Source organism: Cibotium barometz, chromosome 41, assembly GCF_041138505.1.
Source record: "Cibotium barometz isolate CiBa-2024 chromosome 41, ASM4113850v1, whole genome shotgun sequence".
Lineage (NCBI taxonomy): Eukaryota > Viridiplantae > Streptophyta > Polypodiopsida > Cyatheales > Cibotiaceae > Cibotium > Cibotium barometz.
The window spans coordinates 26,388,440-26,410,780 of NC_141086.1; the positions used below are offsets into that span (position 1 = coordinate 26,388,440).

At 39.9% G+C, this 22,341-nt stretch overlaps 2 protein-coding genes across 2 annotated transcripts; both read left to right on the forward strand.

Moving 5' to 3' along the window:
- Positions 1-293: 293 nt before the first annotated feature.
- On the forward strand, positions 294-2,096 carry LOC147614813 (7-deoxyloganetin glucosyltransferase-like). The gene is made up of 2 exons (XM_086779787.1): positions 294-928; positions 1,037-2,096. The coding sequence occupies exons 1-2, from the start codon at positions 463-465 to the stop codon at positions 1,936-1,938; spliced, it is 1,368 nt and encodes a 455-aa protein (XP_086635913.1). The 5' UTR covers positions 294-462; the 3' UTR covers positions 1,939-2,096.
- Positions 2,097-11,284: 9,188 nt separating this feature from the next.
- Positions 11,285-13,094, forward strand: LOC147614814 (7-deoxyloganetin glucosyltransferase-like). Its single transcript, XM_086780162.1, has 2 exons — positions 11,285-11,919; positions 12,028-13,094. The coding sequence occupies exons 1-2, from the start codon at positions 11,454-11,456 to the stop codon at positions 12,927-12,929; spliced, it is 1,368 nt and encodes a 455-aa protein (XP_086636288.1). The 5' UTR covers positions 11,285-11,453; the 3' UTR covers positions 12,930-13,094.
- The last annotated feature ends 9,247 nt before the right edge of the window (positions 13,095-22,341 follow it).

A 22,341-nucleotide genomic window follows, 5' to 3' on the forward strand; every position in this document is an offset into this window, starting at 1 on the left:
TAAGAATAATGTTTGGAGCATGGACACTCTAATATTTTCAATAAAACTAGCAATATTTGGTTTGCTTTTGTATGTTTCTATATTAAGAATATGTATGGAGTGGGAAGCCATCTTTATTCTATTGGGTATTTTTTTTAATAGGCCCTTGCACCCTATTTGAACACAACCATTGCGATAATGATTGGGGTGGTGGAGCCATCAATATCCGAGTGGGTACTATGTAATAAACCATTTTGGAAAATAGTGCTGACCCCTTTTCCACATCAAAGAGAGTAGATCATTAGAGCTGGCATGTCCATTATATGGAGGTTGCAAATTGAAATTGCAATGTGCACAAACAGGCCCTTTGGTTTTTCAACCTTAGAAGGTAGAAGGGGCTTTGCATAACTTTTTGTTTCTTCGAGGGTCAGTATTATTTTGAGAGGAGAAGGGAAGGGCACGGCGTCTATCGTCGAGCAGCACATGACGACTGTAGTCGTTTTGCCACTGCCCTTGCAAGGGCATCTAAACCCATGTCTCTCTCTGGCAAGGCTACTGGTGCCCAAGGGTTTCACCTTCACCTTTGTGGTTACTGAGGAGCTTGCTGCCAAGCTTCAACAAGCTAGTATCATAAGCGAAGATTCACCCATCCAGTACGCTTCCGTAGCCAGTTCTAGCGATGGCCTCCATGCTGCTGGCCTCTCTGCTCTCGGCGCCAGCCTTGCTATCATGCACAGCATGCGCCCGGGCGTCGAGGACCTCTTGCGGAAGCTTCTGGCTGCGCAGAAAGCCTCCTGCATCATTGCAGACTCCTCTGTTACGTGGAGCCAGCAAGTCGCCACCCACTTCAACATACCTAGATTCGTCTTCTGCACTGCAAACGCGCATGCGTTTGCCTTGGCTCTCCACTCGCCCTCTTTGGTCTCGCAGGGACTGCTCCCTATACAAGGCAAGCTGCTTTTATTTTTCTTTTATTACCATCTTTCAATCAATTGTGCATTCGATCTGTACCAGCTGTGGCAATAATAATGCGTCAAATTTATGGTCTATGGTGCAGATCCTGAGCTCATTATCGATTCCGTACCTGGACTCCCACCCCTCCGAGCTCTTGATCTGCCCCAATCTATCCAAACCTTACCCGAGTTTGCAGTGGCCCAAGTGGCAGACATCCATGAAGCAGCAGGCTGCATCATCAACACTGTCTACGACTTCGAGAGGAAGCCTCTCGAGGTCATCCGAGAGAAGCTTCCCGTGTACCCAATCGGCCCTTTGCCGCTCATGCTTGGCTTCGATTCCTCTAATTCAAAAGGAACACTAGGCCTTTGGGCTGAAGAAAGGAGCTGTCTCAAGTGGTTAGACACCATGCTACCTTCTTCTGTCCTCTACGTGTCTTTTGGAAGCATAGCATCTATGGGTGTGGATCAGTTGAGGGAGCTTGCCGAGGGTTTGGATGCTAGTGGGCAGGCGTTTCTATGGGTTTTACGTCCTGATACAGCTGAGGGCTCAGTCTCAGATGTGTTGCCAGAAGCATTTGAAGAGAGGACACGAGGTAGGGGCCTTATCATCACATGGGCGCCACAAGTGGACGTTTTATCACACCGTGCAGTGGGGGGTTTTCTTACTCACTGTGGGTGGAATTCCATAACGGAGAACCTTGCCATGGAAGGTGTGCCCATGATATGTTGGCCACAGCTTTCAGAACAAAGGCTGAATGCTAGGCTGCTGGTGGACAAGTTGAAGATAGGCTTGGAGTTGGAAGAGGAAAGTGGGATGGTAAAGAGCGGTGTGGTGGAAAAAGCGGTCAAGGAGCTCATGGAAGGGTGCGTGGGCCGAGAGTTAAAGTCAAGGGCACTACAATTGAAGAAAAGAGCCTCTCTAGCTGTGGAGGAAGGAGGATCATCCCATAACTATCTTGAGGCCCTCGTACAAGCCATGAAAAGGGTTCCACTCCACCCATAGTTTCTTTTTGACGGGAGTCATGCCCATTTTTGTATATTTTTAAAATGCTCATGAAAAATTACACATACAAAAAAAATTGATGTAATTTACCAAACCCATCAAATTTGAGAGCATCCTATTTTTAAGGGCAAGGATGCTCATCAAAAATCAAGCCATCCTACATAGTATGAAGAAAATCATACACCAACCTTCTCCTTCACGTTGGTGTTTTCAGTGATGCGAATATCAAATTAACAAGAACAAACAATGAAGCCTTATCCTAAAACCACTCCACCACAAACATACACATCATAACCAATTTCTCACAATTTTTCCCTACCACACATCTTATCCATTCATTTTCCATACAATGTACTACCAGAATGCAAGGGCAAAAAGGAATCCTATACAATGGGAGCTGAAACTCCAAAAGGATGGAAGAAACAAAGGTGTTTCCCCGGTAGCAGTGCCAAAAACGTTATGGGCTACCACCCCTCCAAGAGGGAACTCTACACATTCACCTAAAGGATGAGCAATAGATCACAATTGTCGTAGGGTACTTACCAATGCTTTGATCTTGAGTCCCTTGAGGCCTCCAAGCTCGCTTGTTAAGCTCCAAAATCCAAGCTCCACCTCCACATTGTCACCGTGGAGTCGCTCACACCGTCGCACAAAGACACAATGCTAGAATGCTCTCACTCCTTCAATCTATCTCAAGACATAAAGGGAGAGCTCTCAATAGCACAAAGGGGATTGTATCTTTTCATTAGGAGAAAATGCCTTATATACATTTGGCCCTTATTCACACTTGGGTTCCCAAAACTCACTTACTAGGCCTTGGGTGGCCAATATCTCATAATGCACAACTTTTATAGTGCCATTTCATGACACTTATTAATGTCCTCAATTGAGGATCATGTTTGCTAATCCAAAATGGGATTAATAATCTCCAACATCCCGACAAAATAAATGCTGTTATAGGTTTCCCTTTGAACGTGATATTTAGGCAAGACTAGAAGTCATCAACAAGGATCTCATTATCACAATAGGTGTCAATTTTTAACAAACCAAGCACATTTGTATTTTTCTTCTTACTACCCCTCACTCAAGCTTCACTTAGTTCAAGCTCAGGTTTTCCTAGTTGGCACCAAGCAGCAAAAGAGATCAAGTTGTGTGCATGGCCTCCTCATGAATCAAAGCACTAAATAGAGTAGCACTTTTCCATAGGGAGTAGCCAATTCCATGAATTTTCTTTTTGGTTCTAGAGCTATTGTAACTGAAAGCATAGGTGCTTCCACACATGAAGTAGTAGCTTTTGGAATAATCTCACTCGTGTGAGTAGAGTGCCAAGATGTGGCAACATTGCATGAGAGTTCTTGAGATCTTGAGAGTTCTTGGCATGACTAACAATGTTTTTCTCTTTTCTCATTTCTTCCATCTAGTCCCAGGCATCATCAAATGAAGACTCGGTTTGATTCCAAGGTCCTCGATGGCTACTTTCATAAGTGTTTTCCAAAAAAAGGATAGCATTCCCCCTCGGTGACAAGATATGTTATACTCCCAATATTATCCCTTTAGAATTCCTTCCATCCATGTGCTCAAGGGTCTTTGAGATGTCTTCATAGGGTTCATTTCTATGGTACCAATGGCCTCTTTTTGAATAACCCTAAAGCTTGAAGTTGGTGATTGAGTATATTTTGGGCTATCTTCCACTAAAAGAGTCCTAAGTGCTAATGGAAATAGCATTTGAGCACCTAGCACTAGCAATTTGTCCTCCTTGTGGGTCATAGTGGAGTTCTGAGTTAAGCTAGGCATGTCATTCATTTTCATGGCTTGTGAGCTTGAGCTAGGAAACTCACTCTCCTTGGTTGCCATAGCCACATTGGTGGTGAGCATATCGTTGCCATCCCCCTCATGTGAAGAAATATTTGGAGATTTTGTTTCTTGAAATCCTAGTGGTGCCATGATAGAAGTCGCACATGATTGTCTTTGAGGTGATGTTCCCACCAATTATGGCACCCCTTTTTACCTTATTTTCTTAAGCTTGTGGCCTGGGCACATTTTTAGGTAGGGCAGTTGCAAGCAAGTGTCTCTCGTTTTGAACTATCTTAGCAATGCAATTGGTAACCTCTTGAAGATGCTCAGCTCATTTCATGGTATCAAATATAGCTTGCACAATTTCTTGCCAACAAAGGACTTCATAGATTTTGTGCATGAAAAAGTCATTGAGTAGTTGGGTGTCTCAATGTTGTATTCCCAATCTACTTTTGAGTACCCCATTTGTCTATGTGCTTAGATATCCTCTAGAAGATGGAGCAACAATTGTCAAGTTCTTTGGAGCCTCTAAGGCAAGTTGTATTAGAATTGCTTGAGTAATGGGCACGAAAGGCTCTATTTGGTCATTATGTGCCTCTTAAGGTTCTAGATTCATTACAGAGTTCAGCACTATGACATGCATTTGTTTTTCAAGTGCTACTTTTGAGGGTTGTGTAGACTAGGTGTTCGCTAAATCTTAATTTGTAAAGTCTAATGGGATTTGGTTTGATTCAACTAGTTGGGGTGCTGGATCCACTAGGGATAGGGTAGAGTTGGTTGTTGTAGTTTCTTGAGCAGACATAAGGCATGCCAATCATTGCCGTTCACTTTGTACTATGGTCACGAGAGGTAATTGGCAATTGCTAGCAAGTTCTCAGCACCTTTTTTGAAAATACCAATAAACAATAAGATTTCTTGCCAATTAATAATGTATAGCTCTTGACTGCCAAATCCATAAGAACTTGTTTCTCAATGTTGTATTAAATCACAATACAATTCAAAGAGAATAGAATTTGAACAAATTTTTGAGGCAAAAAGAGAACAAATCTCTATATAATCAAGAAAGTTCTTACAATAATTTGATATGAAGCACTCTTGGAAGAAAGAGCTTGAACCACCCGACCACCCCCGAGCTATCTCACTCGCACTCTCACTCTCATGAACAACTCACACTCACACTCACTCACACTCACGCATGCACTCTCAGGAGAGGAATAGAGAGGCCTCACGCATGCACTCTCAGGGGAGAGGAATAGAGAGGCCTTTCTAATTTTGACCTTGAAACTTTTGAGAGGGATTAGTCAAGGGTCTGAGACATTATTAATCTTTTTCAATGAGATTAAGGAAGAGATAGAGAGAAGGAACACCATCCTGAGTATGTAAAGAGACTCCTCGATAAATATCGTGATGTTTTTCCAAATGACCTACGTGGGATGCCTCCTCATAGATACTTACATCATGCCATATAGGTAGAACGAGGAACCCAACCTTACTCTAGGGAACCCTATAGGTTTAATGTGGATGAGTTGAGCTGAAGCTTCAGTTGGATGACTTGCAGAAGGGTTTCATCAGACCTAGTGTTTCTCCTAGGGGTAATCCGATTTTGTTTCAAATGAAAAAGGATGGGACATACAGGCTTTGCATTGACTATAGAGGGTTGAAAAGGCATACCATTAAGAATAAGTACCCTTTACCTCACATAGATGAGTTTCAAATGAAAAAGGATGGGACATACAGGCTTTGCAACATTGACTATAGAGGGTTGAAAAGGCATACCATTAAGAATAAGTACCCTTTACCTCACATAGATGAGTTTTTGAATCAATTGAGTGGGTCCTCTATCTTTACAAAGATTGACTTGTGATTTGGACACCACCAAATTTTCATCAAAGAAGCGGACATTCCTAAGACCGCATTTAGGACCATTATGGGCATTATGAGTTCACTGTTCTTCCTTTTGAATTGACTAATGCACTTGCTACTTTCAAGTGTTTGATGAGAATGATGTGTTTCTTGAATTTTTGGATGATTTCATTCTTGTATTCTTAGATGGTATTTTTGTGTATTCAAGGAATGGAAAAGATCACGAAATTCATCTTAGGAAAACACTTCAAAATTTGCAGGGTCACAAGTTTTATGAAAAAATGAGCAAGTGTTTCTTTTCTAAGGACAAGATTGTGTATTTAGGGCAGTTCATTTCTAAAGAGGGTATCCACATAGATCCCGAGAAGATTACAGTCATTCAGGAATGGCCTTGACCCAGGTGTGTGACAAATGTGAGGAGCTTCATAGGATTGGCACATTTCGAGAGGAAACACATTAAAGACTTTTCTAAGATAGCTTCTCCATTGATGAACTGATCTGATCAAACAAGAAAAAAAGTTTAGGTGGGATGAAAGGTGCCAAGTGGCTTTTGACATGTTGAAAGCTAAGTTTGTAGAGAACTGTGTTTTGAAAATACCTGAATGATGGGAAAACCTTTTGTAGTATCTTGTGATTCTAGTGGAACACAAATTGGGTGTGTTCTCTCTCAGGATGGATGCATAGTAGAATATGAGTCAAGGAAGCTTAGGATCCATTAAGAGAAGTATCCTACCCACCATGACCTTGAGTTAGCTGCAATTATGCATGCGCTTAAGCATTGGAGACATTTCCTACTTGGTGTTAAGTTTGAACTTCAGATTGATCATCAAAGTTTAAAATATTTATTCACTCAACCTTTGTTGAAACAATAGGCAAAGGAGGTGGATGGACCTCCTATATGCAAGTATGATTTTGAGATCAAATACATTGAGGTTAAGGAGAACAAGGTGGTTGATGCTTTGAGTAGGTGACCCTTGATTAATTCCTTGATTGTCGTTCATTCGGACATAATGAAAAACATTAGAGCTAAAATTGAGAGAGATCCCTTTTATGTGAGCATCCTATCTAGAGAATTGCCAAGACTCCATATTTGAGAGGGTTGAGGGAAATATTCATTTGGTCAAGGGTAACTTGTACTATAATGAGAGACTTTGTGTGCCTAGTGAATCTTCTTTTAAGGCCAAAATTCTTCATGATTATCATGATGTACCATTTTCTGGACACGGATATAATAAAACATACAGTAAGGTCCGAAAATCTTTCTTTTGGCCTAGTTTGAAGAGTGATGTCTAACACTATATTAGAAAGTGCATGTGTGAGTGTGAGTGTGAGTTGTTCATGAGAGTGAGAGTGCGAGTGAGATAGCTCGGGGGTGGTTGGGTGGTTCGAGCTCTTGCTTCCAAGAGTACTTCATATCAAATTGTTATTGTAAGAACTTTCTTGATTATATACAAAGCTATTCCCTTAATACCTTGAAAATTTATGCAAATTCTATTCTCTTTGAATTGTATTGTGATTTTGAGCCGAAGCCTCACAATGTGGCTTGGGATAATGCGGTTCTTCTTGTTATCACACAAGCAGCATTGCTTACCAAATTAAGCACCTCAGAGCAACGAAATATTAGAGCAGAGTGATGACGATTAAGATTGAAGTGTCAGTGCGCCCACCCTTTGTGCATAGCACCCCTTCTTGAGGTAGCATGTGATATGGCCCACATGGAACTACAGAGCCCCGCCTTCACCGTCTTTGACACGACCATCAACCTTGTCTTCAAATGCTATGATGCTTGCCCACACCTGTAGCCCTGCCAAACTTGGCTAGATTAAAAGTCTACAATAAAATTTTATGTTTGATAGGCTGGCCAGACCTTCCCTCCATGTGCAGGTCTCTCTAGAATCGCGGTCGGTGGGCTTGGGCTCTAATGTGTGCAATGGCCAAAAAAGTCACATAACTCTAGCAAAAAGTCCCATAGATTTTGGCTTTAAAAAATCCCTTCTTCTTATTTTTTGAAATTCCTTTTAAGTCATGCCTTCATATATGGGAGCATTAAAAACCCTTTGTTGAGGGGGGACACATGGCACCACACTAGTGAACCACCATGCATGGAAGATTAAGTCTAATCAATTTTTGAATTAACACTAATATAAAAAAGGTAGAAATTAATCTAAATTTAATCCTCCCATTAATTTTGGCAACTCTACCCTGTTTGCTATTTTCCACCCGAATTGGCCACATAGATAATTGTTATTAGGGTAAACATGAAAGATCCCTGCCACCTCCGTGCAATGAATTTTGGGGTGCTAGCAGCGGAAGTAGCACTTCTTGCGCAAGGCAGAGCCTCTCACTCGGGGCCTCTCCCATGGATATCCGGACAAGAGACTAATCTCTCAGTTCTTTCAAAACCAAACTCGGAAAAACTTCCCTCGCTCTCAGCAGACATAGGCGATTCCTCCGGGATATTTTATTCTAACATAGTCAAGGTCTTCACTAAGCAAACTAATCCGACCGAACCCGTAAGTCTCATGGTCAGATCAAGGAAGAGACTTGCACTTGGATCATAGAGTCCAACGCTGTTTTCCTCGTCAAGAGAGGCACAACTGTTGATTCTTTTCCATAGAACAAGGGTTATCCGAGTTTTACTTCAATAAAACCATTGATATACCCTTATTTTGATGAAGTGACATAAATAGAGGGAGATTAATGGTTTTAGAGCATATGGTATTAACCAAGGGTGCAAGTTAAAAGCAAGTCTTGAGTTTAATTACTAGCATTCACATGTCACACACACACACGAGAGAGAGAGAGAGAGAGAGAGAGAGAGAGAGAGAGAGAGAGAGAGAGAGAGAGAGAGAGAAAATAACGGTATTTAGTGTTATGCATGTAGGGGAGGATGAACTCAAGGGATACTATGGAGAATGTACCTTGATGCAACATAGGGATACTTATTGCTTCTAGTACCTCTATCAAGAAGACACTATTTTCACAATCAAGTTCTATATTTGCTAAAAACTATAGGCCTTACTCACTTTCTCCATGTATTATGGTAAAATCAAAGCAAGAGTATACAGTATATGAGACAATAAATATTATATAACAAAGACTGCTTATATAACTTTAAACTTCCTTCACTCCACAATAAGAAGTCAAGAAGAGCCTCTGAAACATTGTTTGGTATTTATTTTCTTAGAGAATAAAACATGGAAAATTCAAGTGCCTTTTTAGTGTGGTAAAGGGGAAATACACACACACCCACTAGAGTGCACCTATTTCCTGTCGCTTCAACTAGTACAAAAGAAATCTCATGCTTTTATGGATTATTTAGGCCTTATTATTTAAATTCATGGTATCATAATAGGTTGATATTATATTTATCCTTCCCTAGTAGATTAGTAGATAAACAAGAATCAACTTTGTGATCTAGATGATGCCAATGGGACCTTCTTTGAGAATATAAATCATGCTTCACACTTTAGACAATAAAGACGCTAGCGTAATAAAACTTATTTAGGTAGCTCCAATGCTTTTGGCTTCTCTAGTATGCTAGAAAGAAAAACCCATTATGTTTATGTCTCAATCATGTGATTTTTTTACAAAAGGTTAGAGTGAAAATTTCTCGTTTTTGGTACTACTAGGACAATAGATTATAGTTGGTAAAAAACAAGAACTTGCAAGGTTTTTCATGACTTAGTAGTAGTAAATGATAATGGTTTTTGAATCCTATTAACTTTATGGGTCTCTATGTTAACAATACAAAAGTGGTATTCTCTTTAGATCTTCTTTATTAAGAATAAAAAAGTAGTGCTCTCTTTAGATATTCTTTTTTAAGAATCTATTGGGCCTATTTATCTATTACATCCATAAGCTTCTTCTACTCCATCTTTTTGAATATATACACATGCTTTTAATACTACATTAAACTATTATTAGCATTACTTACAAATAGCACCATATACTATTTATCCAAACATATGCCCACTCCACTCTTGCACCCCCATGTGTTTTGCATTGATGGTCCAAAAGCAGATTGACTAAACTCTTATATTTTGCTCCACTATAATTTCTGCTCATCAGCATTTGCTCGAAAATAGCAGTGTTTGTAGTAACAAAATAGCCCCAACATTTCCCAAGACTTGTAGTCATCATAAAAACATTGCTATACCCTTATTCTGATGAAGTGGCATAAATAGAGGGAGATGAACGTTTTAGAGCATGTGGTATTAACCAAGGGTGCAAGCTAAAAGCAAGTCTTGAGTTTAATTACTAGCATTCACATGTCACGCACACAAGAGAGAGAGAGAGAGAGAGAGAGAGAGAGAGAGAGAGAGAGAGAGAGAGAGAGAGAGTAAAAGTATTTAGTGTTATGCATGTAGGGGAGGATGAGAACTCAAGGGATACTATGGAAAATGTACCTTGATGCAACATAGGGATACTTACTGCTTCTAGTACCTCTATCAAGAAGACACTATTTTCACAATCAAGTTGTATATTTGCTAAAAACTATAGGCCTTTCTCACTTTATCCATGTATTATGGGAAAATTAAAGCAACAGTATGAGACAATAAATATTATATAACAAAGACCACTTATAACTTTAAACTTCCTTCGCTCCACAATAAGAAGCCTCTGAAACGTTGTTTGGTATTAATTTTCTTAGATAATAAAACATGGAAAATTCAAGTGCATTTTTAGTATGTTAAAGGAGAAATACACACACACCCACTAAAGTGCACATGCTTCCTATCATTTCAACTAGTACAAAGAAACTATCATGCTTTTATGGACTATTTAGGCCTTATTATTTAATTCCAAGGTATCATAATAGGTTGATATTATATTTCTCCTTCCCCATTAGATTAGTAGATAAACAAGAATCACCCAGTGGTACCTTCTTGAGAATACTTATTTGGATGCACATGTGGCCTTTGCTCGGGGGGGTTCACTATATGTAAACTCTTTATATCACATGCGTTCAAGGCCTAATTTAAAAACCCTTTATCTGTAAGTAAAACACACTCTAATTCTATTCAATATGTAAATACCCCCTTTAAATGGTACCCTTTTGTATGTAAAAAATGTGTTAAAAAGGGATTTTAAAAACCTCTTCTATTGAATCCACGTGCTACACTTACATATTTATGAGTGAACCCCCCCCTTGCCTAGGGCCTTTGTCACTTCATGTAGGTCAGCTTTTTGGTTATAGGTTGTAAGATCTTTCTTTTCTATCCTTCTCACAAGATATTTCATTTCTCAACTACTTTTTATATTGATGATTAACACATGCCTTCTTTCTTGCTTACATCATCACTTACACACTAAAGTACTCCTTAAACCAATGAGCCAAAACAAGTGGTATATCGTAAAGAGTGATGCTAGGGTTTGCTTTTGTATGTTTCTATGTTAAGAATAATGTTTGGAGCATGGACACACTAATATTTTCAATAAAACTAGCAATATTTGGTTTGCTTTTGTATGTTTCTATTTTAAGAATATGTATGGAGTGGGAAGCCATCTTTATTCTATTGGGTATTTTTTAATAGGCCCTTGCACCCTATTTGAACACAACCATTGCGATAATGATTGGGGTGGTGGAGCCATCAATATCCGAGTGGGTACTATGTAATAAACCATTTTGGAAAATAGTGCTGACCCCTTTTCCACATCAAAGAGAGTAGATCATTAGAGCTGGCATGTCCATTATATGGAGGTTGCAAATTGAAATTGCAATGTGCACAAACAGGCCCTTTGGTTTTTCAACCTTAGAAGGTAGAAGGGGCTTTGCATAACTTTTTGTTTCTTCGAGGGTCAGTATTATTTTGAGAGGAGAAGGGAAGGGCACGGCGTCTATCGTCGAGCAGCACATGACGACTGTAGTCGTTTTGCCACTGCCCTTGCAAGGGCATCTAAACCCATGTCTCTCTCTGGCAAGGCTACTGGTGCCCAAGGGTTTCACCTTCACCTTTGTGGTTACTGAGGAGCTTGCTGCCAAGCTTCAACAAGCTAGTATCATAAGCGAAGATTCACCCATCCAGTACGCTTCCGTGGCCAGTTCTAGCGATGGCCTCCATGCTGCTGGCCTCTCTGCTCTCGGCGCCAGCCTTGCTATCATGCACAGCATGCGCCCGGGCGTCGAGGACCTCTTGCGGAAGCTTCTGGCTGCGCAGAAAGCCTCCTGCATCATTGCAGACTCCTCTGTTACGTGGAGCCAGCAAGTCGCCACCCACTTCAACATACCCAGATTCGTCTTCTGCACTGCAAACGCGCATGCGTTTGCCTTGGCTCTCCACTCGCCCTCTTTGGTCTCGCAGGGACTGCTCCCTATACAAGGCAAGCTGCTTTTATTTTTCTTTTATTACCATCTTTCAATCAATTGTGCATTCGATCTGTACCAGCTGTGGCAATAATAATGCGTCAAATTTATGGTCTATGGTGCAGATCCTGAGGTCATTATCGATTCCGTACCTGGACTCCCACCCCTCCGAGCTCTTGATCTGCCCCAATCTATCCAAACCTTACCCGAGTTTGCAGTGGCCCAAGTGGCAGACATCCATGAAGCAGCAGGCTGCATCATCAACACTGTCTACGACTTCGAGAGGAAGCCTCTCGAGGTCATCCGAGAGAAGCTTCCAGTGTACCCAATCGGCCCTTTGCCGCTCATGCTTGGCTTCGATTCCTCTAATTCAAAAGGAACACTAGGCCTTTGGGCTGAAGAAAGGAGCTGTCTCAAGTGGTTAGACACCATGCTACCTTCTTCTGTCCTCTACGTGTCCTTTGGAAGCATAGCATCTATGGGTGTGGATCAGTTGAGGGAGCTTGCCGAGGGTTTGGATGCTAGTGGGCAGGCGTTTCTATGGGTTTTACGTCCTGATGCAGCTGAGGGCTCAGTCTCAGATGTGTTGTCAGAAGCATTTGAAGAGAGGACACGAGGTAGGGGCCTTATCATCACATGGGCGCCACAAGTGGACGTTTTATCACACCGTGCAGTGGGGGGTTTTCTTACTCACTGTGGGTGGAATTCCATAACGGAGAACCTTGCCATGGGAGGTGTGCCCATGATATGTTGGCCACAGCTTTCAGAACAAAGGCTGAATGCTAGGCTGCTGGTGGACAAGTTGAAGATAGGCTTGGAGTTGGAAGAGGAAAGTGGGATGGTAAAGAGCGGTGTGGTGGAAAAAGCGGTCAAGGAGCTCATGGAAGGGTGCGTGGGCCGAGAGTTAAAGTCAAGGGCACTACAATTGAAGAAAAGAGCCTCTCTAGCTGTGCAGGAAGGAGGATCATCCCATAACTATCTTGAGGCCCTCGTACAAGCCATGAAAAGGGTTCCACTCCACCCATAGTTTCTTTTTGACGGGAGTCATGCCCATTTTTGTATATTTTTAAAATGCTCATGAAAAATTACACATACAAAAAAAATTGATGTAATTTACCAAACCCATCAAATTTGAGAGCATCTTATTTTGAAGGGCAAGGATGCTCATCAAAAATCAAGCCATCCTACATAGTATGATTTTGCAAGGTGGTTGTGGCTTTATGGTGCTTTGAAATGCTAAATTTTAACCTCTATATGCCAACGTGTCAAGTTGTGCAAAAAAGAATTGACTGCTTGCACCCACTATCCAGGCTCTCCACACAAGAAATTAAATTGTGCAAAAAAAAGTATTGATTGCTTGCACCCACTGTCCAAGCTCTCCACACAAGAAATTAAATTGTGCAAAAAAAGTATTCACTACTTGCACCCACTATCTAGACTCTCCACATAAGAAATTAAATTAATAAAGAATGTTCACCTAAGCAAAGTCAACACAAAAAATGCTTTTAATGATTCATCTTAACAAGTTAGCATGTTGAGATTGTCCTAATGACTCAAGGTATAGGCATTATAATCATCAGAATTTTTCACTACTTGTTTGAAATAATCAGCTTATGATAAATATTGGGATACTATTGGTCCCCAAGAGTTATCTATTCAAACGTGTCATGATGTTTGTAAGCATATGTGGGGTTCTTGTTGCTAAGGACTAAAAAAGTTATTTTATGAACATCTTGCTAGAATAGAAAAGTGAGATGGTGAAGAGCAGTGTGGTGGATCAAGGAACTCATGGAAGGGGACGTGGGGTGAGAGTTAAAGTCAAGGGCACTGCAATTGAAGAAAAGAGCCTCTCTAGCTACATAGTATGCTTTTGGAGGACTTTTGGAGGCTGGTTGCCTCTTTTTGGTGCTAATTTGAAATTCTAAATTTTAGCCTCTATATGCTAACGTGTCAGATTGTGCAAAAAATCATTGACTGTTTGCACTAGAGTCTGTTGACATATAAGCCTCATCATCTAATTGCATATTTACATCTACGCACTAGTAACCATCACTAATGGCTATAAATAGCCCACTCTTGCATTGTAGTCGACATTTTAGATATCTTATGAATGAACACAACTGCTTATTTACAACTAGCTTGTTTATGTGTTTCTTTCCTCTGTTCTCTTCTTGATCATCTATTCTTGATGATCTTTCTATACCTGTGAGTAATGTCTCTCTTCCTCAATCTCTTAGTGCCCCTTGGGACCTCCACATGGTACCATTTTCCCGCGGGTTATCTTGGACTTTGGTGCACCTATAAAGGAGCTTGTCATGCTCTTCTTTTTCTTCTTGATAAATTCTACCACCCACATGCTGATTTGTTGCCCTTTCAAAGTGAAACACGGCCAACAGGCTCCACGGTGCACCCACTTCAAGAATAGGCTGAGAAGGACCTGCACATTCGAGAAGCATCATATGCTTCTCTACTCTCCAAGGTTGTGCATGCACAAGGCTCTATGCTGTCCACAAAAGAAATACATACCTGAGGCTCTTTACACAAAGTTGTAGCACCTATAACACTCGAGGCCATGGCGATGAATATCTGGGCTCCCAAGAAACCAACTAGAGATCTCCTCTCCCATGGAAGACAATGAACCAAAAAAAGGCTCCCTACGGATGACCCAAAAAAAGGGCAACCATCATCCCTAATCAAGAGTATGAGCTTCAAGGGAAAGCATTGCACACACTGTTGCCGTCGTAGGATTGCTGTTGAAGAGGAAGGTGGATGCAAGCGCCATGACGATCAAATGATGACAGCCTTAGGTATGTGGATGGCTGCCTATGTGCCCACCTGCACGCGAGCACCCTTATTATAGTATGTCCCCAAGAGAATTTAAACCCAAGACCTCCCGTAGAAAGTCCAAATTCTTATCCACTAGGCTACCACCTTGGGGACAAGTCGTGGGTGGTTTTTGGGTTGCACATCTGCCACCCCAACTTGGAATCAAGTTGAGACCTTTCAATGGATTCCCATGGGTAACCTTTCCACTATATGGTATATGGCTTCATGTTGGCCATTCTGTTGGTCCTACATATCTAGTGGCTCATTTTGACCGATAGAAATGGGCGGTTTGCTTGTGCCAAGTGGCATGAAGAGTCATGATTCAACCTCCTCACAAAGAAAACATCGGCATCATTAATCTAGTGACCCATTGACAAGGAGAGTCATTATTCAACCTCCTCATAGAGAAAACCTTGGCATCATGACCTAGAGCTGAGCCCTTTCTATATGGAAGCTCATTATCCATCTTAAGCAATGTGTGGAATCTACACCAAGGACATCGGCAAAACACTTTTGAATGCTACTAATTGAGTGCTTATTTTTTAAAATATAGGACACGTCTTTTTTCTCAAAAAACAATCCTTCAAAGATTTTGCAAGTCCTTCAGTGAGTAGAAAATATTATAGTGAGAGTTCAAATTATTTCCAAATCTTATAGATATGATTTTCCTTTTAATTCTTTCATATTTATAGGCCTTATTAAAGTCTAGCTTCTATCATCATTTAACTTTAAAGGCATTCTTCTACACGTGTGAATGTCTTATAATTTTTTAAGGAGTGTTTTGTTAAACTCTTTGTTTTAAAATTTCTTGTTCTTTTGAAGACATTATTGGGACTCACTCTCCAATGCGTGAGGTTTCTTCATCTCCTCTAGGAATGGCTACAATAGACAGTCATGTGCCTCATAGTTTAGAAGGCTAAATATGATCCAATGTGATTGTCGATGACATTGTGAGAAGATGAAACATTTAACTTTTTTTAAAGGGACAATTTTCATGCACCTTAATAAAGATAAAAAATGATGTTTTAATATCAAGTGGCGGATTTTGATATCTATCTACATTTACACCAATGCCACATAAATGTTCTTTAATATGAGTTACACCACTAGTAAACTCATGATTACAATGTAGCTTAGAAGTAGTAGCACTTTTTTGTAATTATGTAGTGAAATGCATGCATTGAACATATATTTATTATCTACAATGTAAAGTAAAAAACCATCAAACAATCTAAAATTTAAGTTAACATAAAGTGGTGGATTTTGACATCCATCTACATTTACACCAATGCCATAGAAATGTTCTTTAATATGAGTTGCACCACTAGTAAACTCATGACATTTAACATACATTTATTATTTACAAGAAAATCATCCAAGAATATTAAATTTTATTTAACATCAAGTTGTGGATTTTGAAATTTATCTACATTTATACCAATGCTATATAAATGTTCTTTAACACTAGTTTGTTGGTAGGAAAGAAAAGTGTTCGTGGATATATTTATGTCCTCATTACTGACCAACTTTATGGAATTATTTAGAACATATGGATAGTGAAAATCAAATGTTTCATTTTTTCATATCATCAAGTATATAGTGAAAGAAAATTGGGATTTTTTGGGATCACATTGGTTACCTCTAGGCTTTTCAATTTCATAAGAACTCATAGACCAAATTACAGTCATAATGCAGAGCTATTTGGACTATTTTTGGATAAAAGACTTTAATTAGAAATTTTCTCATTATTTTATAAAGTTTTTTGGTGTGAATTGCTTCACAAAAATATATACGGTGTAATATAATCCATCTTAGGCCTAAAAATGAATTTAATCTCTAAAATCAAGGTCTTAATGAAAATTCTAAGATATTTCTTTGTCTCAAAAAAAAACTTTGTAGAGTTTTATAGCTAATCAAACAATCATAGAGTAGGACCAAATCTTTTACACATGTTCTATACAATGTTATGCTTTGATGATGCATTCTGTATAAGAGCTAATCATAAATACATCTATTATTTTAGACACTTTGTTTTCTACATTAGGAATTTTTTGGACCCAAAAAGGGCCTCCTAAGGATTCCTAATTTTAAGGTATTAGAGCTTAAAAAGCTGGGCTTAAGGGAGACAAAGGCTATGATGACCCTTATTTTTTGCCTTGCCACATCAGCCATACCCCCTAGTTTCACTTTTTAAAGAGAATATTCTCATACTCTCTCTCTTACTTTTTGACTTTTCTCATACTTTCTCTCTACTTTTTGAAATTTTTATCTTCACTCTCTATAAATTGAATCTTTCTTGTCCAGTTTGAAATCTCTTTTCTCATTAACTCCCACCATATCTCCCTTCCACACATCAGCAAAACATTCTCGTATTTAGGTGGACCCCAAAAAGTGAATTTTTTTTTATTTTTTTACATTTTGAGGTAGAAAAACAATAAAAATACATTATTTATCATCCAATGCATCAGAATTGCTCCTGAAGGGCTGGGAAAGCTGTGCCAAAATAGTGCGAATTTAGGCTCTACAATAGCAATGCAGGCTCAAAATTTGCACTGTTCTTGCACTACTCCCCCAGGCTCCCAGGGTCATTTTTGATGCATTCACAAAAACATTAATGGTACAAACTAGAAAAAACAATGATATACTTGATGAAAATAAGTTTGTAAAAATTGTATTGTATTCATAATAAGAAATTATACATCATCTTTACAAAAGCTTTCTTACAATATTGAGCTTCCTTCTCTTGTTATTGGGCAGAGTGTGCTCAAGGAGGGATTGGGCTATTTCTTGAGGATCCTCTATGCGTATGCTTTTGGCTATACCTATACGAGCAAGAAGCTCACCCCTAAATCCAGAACCAAAAACATCAAAGGTAAGGGATTTTTTAATCAGAACTATACATTTGGTGCTCTGTGCCATAGAGGCTACACAGAGCACCTTAGAGAGGGCTTCCAAAAAGAAGAGAGTGAAGGCAGATTGAGGGTGTAGTCCTTGTGGATAATGGCGATGCCATCCAACAAGAAGTCGACCAAGATAGTGTGCCAATGCAGCATCATGTCCATGGACCACCTTGGCCTGGTCTCTGGTGCCGCCGCCGCCTCTCCCAGCAAATGCGTCAATTTCAACCACCCTCTGCAATCAAAGGAAAAATCAAAATATTTTCCTATACATAATTACAAATGTTTCTAGGTTGTAAAAGGTTGATTATTACCTCTTGCTCAATGTCTTCTTTTGCCAAAGTGCTCGTGGGGGCGGAGAGGTCAATCGAGGACTTAGCCTCATCCTTTTTTGGTGCTTTGGTCTCCTCCATTACTCTGGCAGCAGCAAGGGTATCCTTTTCAGCCTCTAGCTTGTCTTGTAAGGTTGTGAATTCCTCCTCTGGAACTAGGGCTTGCTCCATGATCTCAACCACAGTTTCCTTGACCAAAGCAATAGATTCTCCAAGGGGTAATATAGCACTATCTAGGTGAGGACCGAGGTTGGACGTATCAAGGTCCACCTCACATCGCGTGCATATAATGCCCAAGCACTCATCCATTCTCAAGCCAGCTGTCTTTTCAAGGTCATGAAGAAATAAGTATTCTTCACCTTCCACCACAATGGTGCCCAAGAGATTGATCTCATGCTCTGGAGCACCTTGGCTGTTCAGCCTGCAAATTGTGCACCCTCTGGAAAATGCTCTGATGCAAGTTGCTCTTCTACACTAGCACTCGTTTCCTACTGCCTTCACTTCCTTGTCATCCCTCAAATACCCTGCCAACTGCAGTGTACCTCCTCATTCGAGAACGCAAAAGTGGCGAGCCACGAGAGGAACCTACTTCGCAAATTGCCCTTCCCCAACCTCTTCACCTCCTGCTTTTTTAATGAAGGTATAGTAAGCTCGTGCGGGGATGCAGATGTCGATGAAGTGTTCAAAGGCGCTCGATGTAGGGGCGGGCATATTGTTGAATGTACTTAAGCAGCTCAATAGGCACCCATCGATCATTGGGGCAATGGGGAAAGGAGATGGAGTGGGGAGCCAAGTATTGCTCCATGTATGCAATCTACGTCTCATAATGTTGGGACGCAAGGGCGAGCGACTTTTCAAAGTCGACTTCACAAGAGAACATGACAAAGAGCTCGCTCTTGCTGCCCGCCCACGGGGTGGTGGAGAGGAACACACAGAAATTGTCAAAGTGGGTAACCATATGAATGCAAACAGATAGTGTGAGCTCGTGCTTGGTTTCTATCGCCTGAAAATGAGAAAGAAGGCACCTTAGGCTATTTATAGTTAAAATTTAAAGTTTGGCCTTTTCACACTAGACCGCTAGACAAAAAAGTTACAGTTTGCAAAAATACTAAGATTTCAATTAAATAAAGATTGGTTAAAAAAGAGCCTGCTACAAAATTACAAGCATGTCATCCAATCTAAAATTGTTATAATGTCTTCATTTTTTACCCCTCTTGTGACATTTACTTCATGTTGATCTCCATCTCCTTGTTGACTTGAAAGCTTGTCATTGCCTTCACCTCGATTCTGAAACTCTTGCCCCTCACGTGCATCAAAACAAAGGCTATTATCCCATATACTCAGTTCATCTTCAAGCTCTTCCACATGCCTACTATGTGTTGGTGGGGCTATGCACCTTGCTGCTCTGCTGAAAATTCAAGGTCCCCCATTTGCCATGATTATGAGACCATGGTTGTTCCCTCTTTACGCTTCCCAATCTGTAAAAATATAGAAAGTGGTACAATAACCAGAAAGTGTAAGGGTTAACTCTAGACATGCAGTGGAATCAGATATACCTTTCTTCTCATCAACTTAAAACTTGACTCTTCCACATTGTCAAAGCCCATGATGCTAAAGTGTTGACACAGGTTTGTTAGGCTCCAATGCTTGCTTGCTGCCACTCGCTCAATCCATCCATTTTGCATCATTACAGCTACCTCAATAGGCATAATTTCTTCTTCTGAGGCTCCAATGCTTGCTTGCTGCCACTCGCTCAATCCATCCATTTTGCATCATTACAGCTACCTCAATAGACATAATTTCTTCTTCTGAGGCTTGAAGTGGGATCCATGTCCCGTGCTTTTGCATCCATCTTTGGTAGTGCAAACGCATGTACAAAAAAGAACCTGAAAGACACTATAGAATCTACTACATTGCACTTGTACACATCACCTTGATGTGACCCCTCATTAACCTCCCAACCCTCTCCTAGTAATCCTTGAATGAGGTCAGACCGTACCTCCTTACAAATATACATTATTTTTGTTTGGTGCATTGGCATGGAATTGAACATGTGCACAAAAACATGTAAAGGACAAAACCAATTTACTAACCTAGATGCCTTTGAAAACTTGAGTGATGTCTTGATATCACTTACCATCTCAAACTTTAAGCATAATATGGTCCAAGCATCAGGTTTGGGCCATTCGGGGATTGTTAAGAGGGGGTTGGGATCTCTTCTAGCTTGCCAAATAAACCTGGTTTTCTATCTACAAAATATGAGTGAGAAAAGAAAAAGATATTGTTCTGCACAAGATCACTTGGACTTTGAGATACAAACATTGCCTCTCCAATGGATGCATGCATAGCGTAGAAAACTCCAGTGAGGCTTTGGAGTGGTTGTACCTCAACATAATTAGAGGGAAACATATCTGCGAAGAGACATAAGAAAATGGAGAATCATAAGAAAATTTGAAACAAAAAATCCAATATTCGCATGTTGTTAGAGCTGTGTTTATGTTACACTGACAATTTGAAGGAAACCTTGGTCGTTGGCCTTGAATGTATAGGTCTCTAAGGGTATACACATGTTGCACTATGGCAACCAGTCCTTCCTTCTTAGTATGCTTGAAGCCTTGTAGCCACCCCTTCCCAATGATGTAGCATATTCCCCAGTTGACGCACTCGATGTGGTCCCTTAGAGCGTGGCTACATGTAGACCCAAGCCCCAACCCTGAATCTTGTTGGAGCCCAAACTCCATTCTCATCTCTTGTGTTATGCAGCACAAGCTCTTCCACCTTCTCCCTAGGTCTTCTCACATTACTGGAAGAGGCCATGGTGGTAAGAAAAGAGAAGAAGGGAAAAGAAAAGCTTGTTTTACAACAACAGAAGAGTGGAGAGGAGAGAACGTTCAAGGTTTTCAGTGCTGCAATGGTGGAAAGCTTAAAAGAGGGTTAGAGTTTGAGAATAGGCTTCCTCAACCTAGAGTAAACTAAAGAGGGATAGAGTTTCTGCAGCAATGGAGAGGGAGGGAGCTTGAGAGAGAGAGAGAGAGAGAGAGAGAGAGAGAGAGAGAGAGAGAGAGAGAGAGGGAGCTTGAGAAGGAGGGAGAGCTTGAGAGAGATGGAGTTTCTGCAGCAATGGAGAGCTTAGAAAAGGAAGAAAGAGGGAGAGGGAGCTTGACAAGGAGGGAGAGATTGAGAGGTATGGAGTTTGCTTAGAAGAGGAAGAAAGAGGTTCAAAATAAGCTTTCCAAACCTAGAGTATGTTGGGGGGAAGTTTGAGAGGGAAAACACACTTTTGGAAAAAATTAAAATTTTTTAATTTTTAGGGTTTTTCATCTGCACAATTCTAGGTGGGGGGACCTCTAAGTTTGGGCCCAAGAGGTAGGGGGACAAGAGTAGTAATTAGGCCCCATTAGCAAACCAAAGCCTAGGCCCCCTAGGGTCAAAGAAGTCAAAAATGTGTACCCAGCCCTCTTCCTATTCGTCCATTCCTAATCAAAAGTTAATCCAAGAGGCCCTCTTTGGGTCCAAAAAATTCCTAATGATGAAAGTTTACAAATTTGAACCACATTCATATAGAATAAGAGACTACTTCACACATTTTTAAACATCTCATAAGGAATGAAGTGGAATATTTAGTCATTTTATATAATAATAAATACTATTTTCATAAGTTTCTCACTAGATAATCCAAATATAAGCAAGGGCTCATATACACAGTTTTGCTATCAATGTAGTTTTGAAAGTTGAGATTATAACCTTGTTTTCTCGCTAAATTAAAATTTTTAGCGATGTATTCTTGACTGATTACTTTAGTAGAGACATTGATTTACTAGTATAACTAAAGTAAATCACCATATAAGCTCAAAATATTATTATATTATTTTAGGTATCAAAGACTAAACAACTAAAAAGAGATTCTAAGATTTTGAAGTAAATTTAGTTGAATTCATTATTAATGCAATAATTTCTTTTGTCACATGGAAATTCTCTCTCTCACCTCTAAAATACCATGTAAGATTTAGAAGAAAATTTATAATGAGTCGAGATCCATTTTTCTTTGCATTTAGAACCCTCATTTGTAAATTCGTAGACCTATTTAGATTATAATGCTAGCTATACCTCTACTTATGGTGATTTATAAATTATAATTAAGGTTATTTTTATCCTTTTAATAATTTTCTAAGGTTTGCCACATTTATGAAGACATGCCTTAGAAGACAAATGCTAAAATATAGCTCCCATTCACAAGATATAAATTTTTTAACACACTCTTGAAAATATATATTTATGTCCTACTAAGCTACCAAACTTATGTTAATATGAGTTACACCACTAGTAAACTCATGATTACAAGATTTACAATGTAACTTAAAAGTAGTGAAAGAATAAGGCAACT

Bases quoted from the DNA above. Each gene is read 5' to 3' on its own strand.
- LOC147614814 (XM_086780162.1), top strand. From the start codon at position 11,454: ATGACGACTGTAGTCGTTTTGCCACTGCCCTTGCAAGGGCATCTAAAC. The intron at 11,920-12,027 runs GCAAGCTGCTTT...TCTATGGTGCAG, and splicing joins GGGACTGCTCCCTATACAAG to ATCCTGAGGTCATTATCGAT.
- LOC147614813 (XM_086779787.1), top strand. From the start codon at position 463: ATGACGACTGTAGTCGTTTTGCCACTGCCCTTGCAAGGGCATCTAAAC. The intron at 929-1,036 runs GCAAGCTGCTTT...TCTATGGTGCAG, and splicing joins GGGACTGCTCCCTATACAAG to ATCCTGAGCTCATTATCGAT.